Below are 5,847 nucleotides of genomic sequence, written 5' to 3'. Positions count from 1 at the left end.
CGGGCAGAGGAGCTGGAAGGGTCTCCCTGTCTGATTCACGTCTGTCTCGAACTGCACCAGCTGTCCCATGAAGGCCAGGTTGGGCGAGATGACCTGGCGCCGGCGCTTGACAAAGTTGAAGGCCTCGTCCAGGCTGACGCGGCGCGCGTTGATGAGGTAGGCCAGGCAGATGGTGGCGGAGCGGGAGATGCCCGCTTGGCAGTGCACAAGGACTCTACCACCACTCTCCTTCACCGAGTCTGAGGGGAGCAGAAGGTGACAAAGAAAGCCAGGGGGTTAGTTGATCCAGTTCAGTGAGACACTCGATGTCTATCATAAATGAATTAATACAAAAACAGATCAGATGAAGAGGGGTTTCCATGCACTCAAAGGTCCCGTTGCTTTTGTGTGAGAGATAGACACATGGACTAACCAGAAAGACACACTATGTTTGTGCTACGCTCATATAGGAGAGTGGTTTGTGTGTTTGTGTGGGTGTTTGTGAGTTTGTGCGCTTTTGTGCGCTTTTGTGCGTGTTTGTGAGTTTGTGCGTGTGCGTGTTTGTGAGTTTGGGGGTGTGTGAGTGTTTGTGAGTTTAGGTGCGTGTTTGTGAGTTTGTATGTGTGCGTGTTTGTGAGATTGTATGTGTGCGTGTTTGTGAGGTTGTATGTTTGCGTGTTTGTGAGTTTGTGAAGTTGTGAGTCTGGGTTCTAAGCTATGGATTAATGGTCTGACCAAATGACAGTATTATATTTGATGTTTAACCTCCTAGCTGTATCTATGTAGGTGTGTGTTTGTGTGTGTTATAGATGTGGACTATGTCCATGAAACTCACCAATGAACTGAATGGCTTCGGGAAAGAGCACACGTATGTCTGCGGCCAGGTTGTCTTCCACCCTTAGTGTCTTATAGGTGAGCTCGGCCTCAAAGAGGTTCGGACAGGAGGACGACATGTTGAGCACAGCCGTGATGCCCCGCGATGCCAGAGTCTCCCGCTGTGACGAGTGGTGGGCACTGCCCAGGTAGAGGAAGGGAAGGATCTCCACAGGGCCACCCTTTTGAGAAAACAAAGCAAAAACACACACAGTCAGAGAGGTTAGTTATTGCAGTAGGCACAGGAAGGAAGTGTGTGGCGGTCATGGTGGAGTGTACTAATTGGAGTAAAATTGCTTCCTGATTTGTGGAATTTGCTTCCTCTAAGTCTAAGAGTTTCCCAGAGATAACTGACTTTTTTTTTTTTTTACGTTGTTATTGTTTTTTTTTTTTTACACTTGCCACTTGGTGTAATCACAAATATATGTATATTTTATGTATACTGTATAAATGATATGGAACTGATGGCCCACTGGCCTCAAAATGAATTTCATTTAAAGGTTACATTAACATTATTCACAGAATCGAACCTATAAACATATACATCATGTCTAATTTGACATAGGCTAGATAAATCATTGGAGATGGTATTACACGATGGACGTTCAAAATAATGGTTTTCATGTATAATAGAGTGGTGTTAGATTTTCTTTTTTTTTTCTTCACAAATTACATAAATTGTAGTTTCACCTGGTCATACAGAGGCGTTCGTCTCCCTGAGTAAGCCTTTTCAGAGTCGCCGAATGTGGGATGGCTAGCAGGCACCATCGGGGACTGAAAGCACAGCTCTGGGTACATGGTGAGGAACCCTTCAAATCCCTCTGAAACAATAGAACCAAGGAGTATAAGTCACAGAACCAATACAATATTTTCACCTGTTAAAACAATAATTTTAAAACTGACAAGACGCACATGGTGAATAGTAAATTAAAGATTGAATGACATTTTAATGAAACTCTGATTAAGCCGCTGTTTAAACCACTTAACCACATTTTGTATTGTTTAACTTAGTGCAGATGCCTTATTTCGTAGTGAGAAGCCCAGTTAAAATAATTTCCGATGTTCTATTAGACAATAATATTAGTGCATTTTGTGTTTAAGAGATCAGATAGGCTACATACCTTGCAAAAAGCAGATTTGCGTGCTGCATGGCTGAACCTCCGACTGAAGCGCATTTAGAAGCAAGCTCGCCAGACTCTCGCTCTTCAACTCGGACACCAACCTACTGGCCTCATCCAGCACCACTACCGGCGAGAACTCTCCCTTGCGCAGCCGTCCCAGCAACGACTTATCAGGGACAAGCCATTCCAGGCTCACCGCTGCACTTTTGGATCTCCGTCTTAGCATTGAGTTCCAGTTGACATTGCGAGATTCGTGAATGTGAGTCCTTGAAAAGGCGAGGAAAGGTCGGCAGTCCAACAGCACACATCCGCCAGAGGTGAAGAGCTCAGCGGGAGTACCAAGGATGTGGACCAGCTCACTTGCTGATATCTCCAACAAATCGCCATTACCCATGATTGACTTTAGTTTGAGAATTTCTACTTTTAACCGTGTACAGAAAATTGAAGCGGAGCTTGAATACCTTCTACTTGAACAAAAAAAGGAAAGATTTAGGACCTAAATAGAACTCTGGAAATACACAACACGTTTCAGTTAGAATGAGAGGTATACAGAGATATAGCCTTAATTATCCTTTTAAAGTGCTTATGCTATTTTTAAGGTTTCATAATCGAATTTCACTATTCAGAGAATTCAACCCGCCGTCAGTTTTCTATTGTCCTGTAATGTCAACAAGCTGTGATTGTACTGGAGAGGCGGGGTTGGAAGTATTTGTACTGCGAGAGCTTTGACACCGCCCCGCCTCATTTTTCCACATAAGGAACCTCCGTCACAGGCAGAACTCCAAATATGGACAACATGCTAGCGCCGGCATGCCTAATTTGGGTTCTGACGTGAACATCCTTATTTTCCTATTGGCACGTGGTTGTGGGGGTTATCCCCGTGTTTTTGGTATGACGTGACAGGCACCCACAGGCAGCACCGCTGGTAGCAGGCATACACACCCTGCAGCAAATATGAATTTAAATATTCAATGAAAAGCTTTATGAATGGGATCAATATGTGTGGAACCCACTGATTCATTGCTAAATCCTCCTGGCCCAGACCATAGAATAAGTGGACTTGGCAGCTAGACTCATCTAATGTTACTATTGTGTGGGAGGGAAAGGAAAACTATGAAGACTGACCACACATCACATGCAACCCTTACAACCCTGCTGACATGGGATATCCAAATAAATGGGTGAGTAAGTGCTACACAATAGGGATATCCCCTCAGCTCTGCAGAGCTGCAGACACAGTATTTCCATGGCCTCTGCCAGTGAGCCAGAGCTAAGTGCCAGCTATCGATCCCGCTGCTGAAATCAGTGCATGAATTAGTTCAAACCAGTGGACTGCCCTGCTAGCCTCTTTGCTGTCACCCACAATCTCCTCTCATTCAGCTGCCACGGGTGCCCTGACGGGGCCACAGAGGTCCATGTGCAGGGCAATTGCTATCCTGGCCTTTTGCACGTACGCACAAGTTTGACAAAGACCTCCCTGTGCTGTGAATGCAATGGGAAATTTTGAAAGCAGGGCAGTTGCCATGCTTGCAGGAGCAATAAAAGAGTCACAGAGTGAAAGAGAGAGAGAGATCGAGAGAGTGAAAGAGAGAGTGAAAGAGTGAGAGAGAGAGAGAGAGAGAGAGTGTGTGTGAGATTGGGGACAGATGGAAAGCCTGGGTTGAAAAACAGTTTGGAATGTGTTGGATTACATTAGGTATTATCCAGTGCTGTGGGCTTTGGTAATCTTTAACAGCAATCTCTAATCTGAGGTCACATTCACAAACCTGTTTCCCTCTGTTTTACTCTACTCTGCGCTCTCTCTCTCTCGCACTCTCTCTCTCTCTCTCTTCTTCCATCACTGCCTCTACCCCACCATATGTGCATCCAGGATAGTTATGTATTTATTCTTTCTTATATTCCTTCTCTCTCTCTCTCTCTCTCTCTCTCTCTCCTGGTTCCTCAAGTAATTTGTTAGTCTGAGCTAAAGGTCCTTTGTCAACCTGGGATGCTGAACTTTTGCTGGAACGTAAGTTTTGTATTTTTGAACCATTGCCTCATGGTACACCAGCTTTGTTTATGCATGCACATCAATAATGCGAGGGAACAGTGTCCCCCATAGACCCCCGACAATGCAAGTCAGGAATAAAACATGATCTAATTTATACATGATTAATACGGCTGCCACAACACAGGTTGTGACGTGGGCCAGAGGGACCACTGGCTGATTAGTTGTGTGACAAACAGGGTTATGAAGCCATGTGCTGAGGCAAACATACAGACTGTGGGCAGTTCATTCAAAGAGCGTTACCTTACATTATTCCTTCCTCCCCCATGTGCCCTCAGCAATCTGTTTAGTGGGATGACACGGACATTTTGGCCCCAGTCCCTTAGAACTACTGAATCAAGAAGTCAAGAAGAGTTTTCAGAAAGCTGTGGTGTAGGTCTGGGACTCTCCGGTATTGTTTTCATGTATGTCTAATGACATGCCTCTACACTGCTGAACACTCAGCGGCCTGCCCGCCCCTGAATGACATTTGAACAATGGCCGAAGTCAAACCATGACCATTTCAGCCAATCTCTGGGGACCATAGCCCCCCTCCCCCCACCCTCAGTTCTTCCTCTCTGGACCACTACTTCCTTACTCCTACTCTCCTCATTACGCCCCCACACTCACTCTTCTCCCACTCTTCGCCCACTGGCCTGGATGTGGTCTGTTTATCTCTCTCTCCTCTTACCCCCACGTACTCTCTTGCTCACTTGCCTACCCCCACACGTATTGTCAGTCTCTCCGCCCTTCTTTGTTAAGTTCTCCAGGTCTTGTATTGGTATAACTGATACAATGCAAAACGGCAACTAAAAAGTAAACACACACACACACACACACACTATTGCACACTGGCACATACACAGGCATAAACAGAACTTGGTAGAAATGTATTAGTCATAATTCCTGAGGTCAAGGTAGGCTTAACAGAAACCGTTCACCCTTCTCCACTTTTTTTGCAGCAGCACAAGAGAACGTCTATCTCAGTGGTAACCTTGCCCGCCACATCGTGATGACACATGATGACACTGTGTCTGTCAACCCCCCCCAGTTTTACGAAAGGGGAGAATACAACTATGTCAGCTTTTCTAATTTCTGACAAATGTAGGCTTTCAAGCCAAGGTCAAAAGGAAAGGGGCAAAACACTATAAATTATAGTTATTACCATTTCTTGCTCAATTTCCACAAGCTCAAGGCACAGTGGTCATTCACTTCCCCCTTGCAGTATGGAGAGTACTTGGAAATGAATAGGTACACAGGAAAGGACATTCATCCCTTTAGAAATGTCCTGAGAGGTTATTATATTCAGACTGTGGTGAAAATGTCCTTAGAGGTTATTATAATCAGACTGTGGTGGAAATGTAAATGTCCTGAGAGGTTATTATATTCAGACTGTGGTGAAAATGTCCTTAGAGGTTATTATAGTCAGACTGTGGTGAAAATGTAAAAGTCCTGAGAGGTTATTATAGTCAGACTGTGGTGAAAATGTAAAAGTCCTGAGAGGTTATTATAGTCAGACTGTGGTGAAAATGTAAAAGTCCTGAGAGGTTATTATAGTCAGACTGTGGTGAAAATCACATGTCTTTAATACCCAATGTTTCTAGTCTTACTTTAACAGCTCGACTTGAGATCTTAAAATGAACCTGAATTTATTTGGCCTAAAACTAGTTCTCAGATCTCAGATAGGAGCTGACTCAATTCAAGTTATCTGTATTTAATAATCTATAGATTACATTTGCATAAAAGACACACTAATGTGCATGTTTGGGTGCTCTAACAGAATTGGCTCTCTGTAGTAAAAAAGTATGTCTTCAATGTGTGTGTGTGTGCATATGCATATATTCTCGT

At 44.2% G+C, this 5,847-nt stretch overlaps 1 protein-coding gene across 1 annotated transcript in view; it reads right to left on the bottom strand.

The window, feature by feature from the left end:
- Positions 1-2,367, bottom strand: part of dusp2 (dual specificity phosphatase 2) — a gene marked incomplete at both ends in the record, with an annotated part of 2,376 nt that extends 9 nt beyond the window's left edge. Inside the window, 4 exons of the mRNA XM_080852266.1 lie at positions 1-239; positions 815-1,034; positions 1,543-1,673; positions 1,974-2,367. The exon at positions 1-239 is cut by the window's left edge and continues 9 nt beyond it. Coding sequence (XP_080708392.1) covers positions 1-239; positions 815-1,034; positions 1,543-1,673; positions 1,974-2,367 — 984 coding nt within the window. The remainder of the gene's footprint in view (positions 240-814; positions 1,035-1,542; positions 1,674-1,973) is intronic.
- Between the last annotated feature and the right edge of the window lie 3,480 nt (positions 2,368-5,847).

Source organism: Sprattus sprattus (assembly GCF_963457725.1).
Source record: "Sprattus sprattus genome assembly, chromosome: 15".
Classification (NCBI taxonomy): domain Eukaryota; kingdom Metazoa; phylum Chordata; class Actinopteri; order Clupeiformes; family Clupeidae; genus Sprattus; species Sprattus sprattus.
The sequence above is the reverse complement of the archived record's forward strand: the minus strand, read 5'-3'. Positions and strand labels throughout refer to the sequence as shown.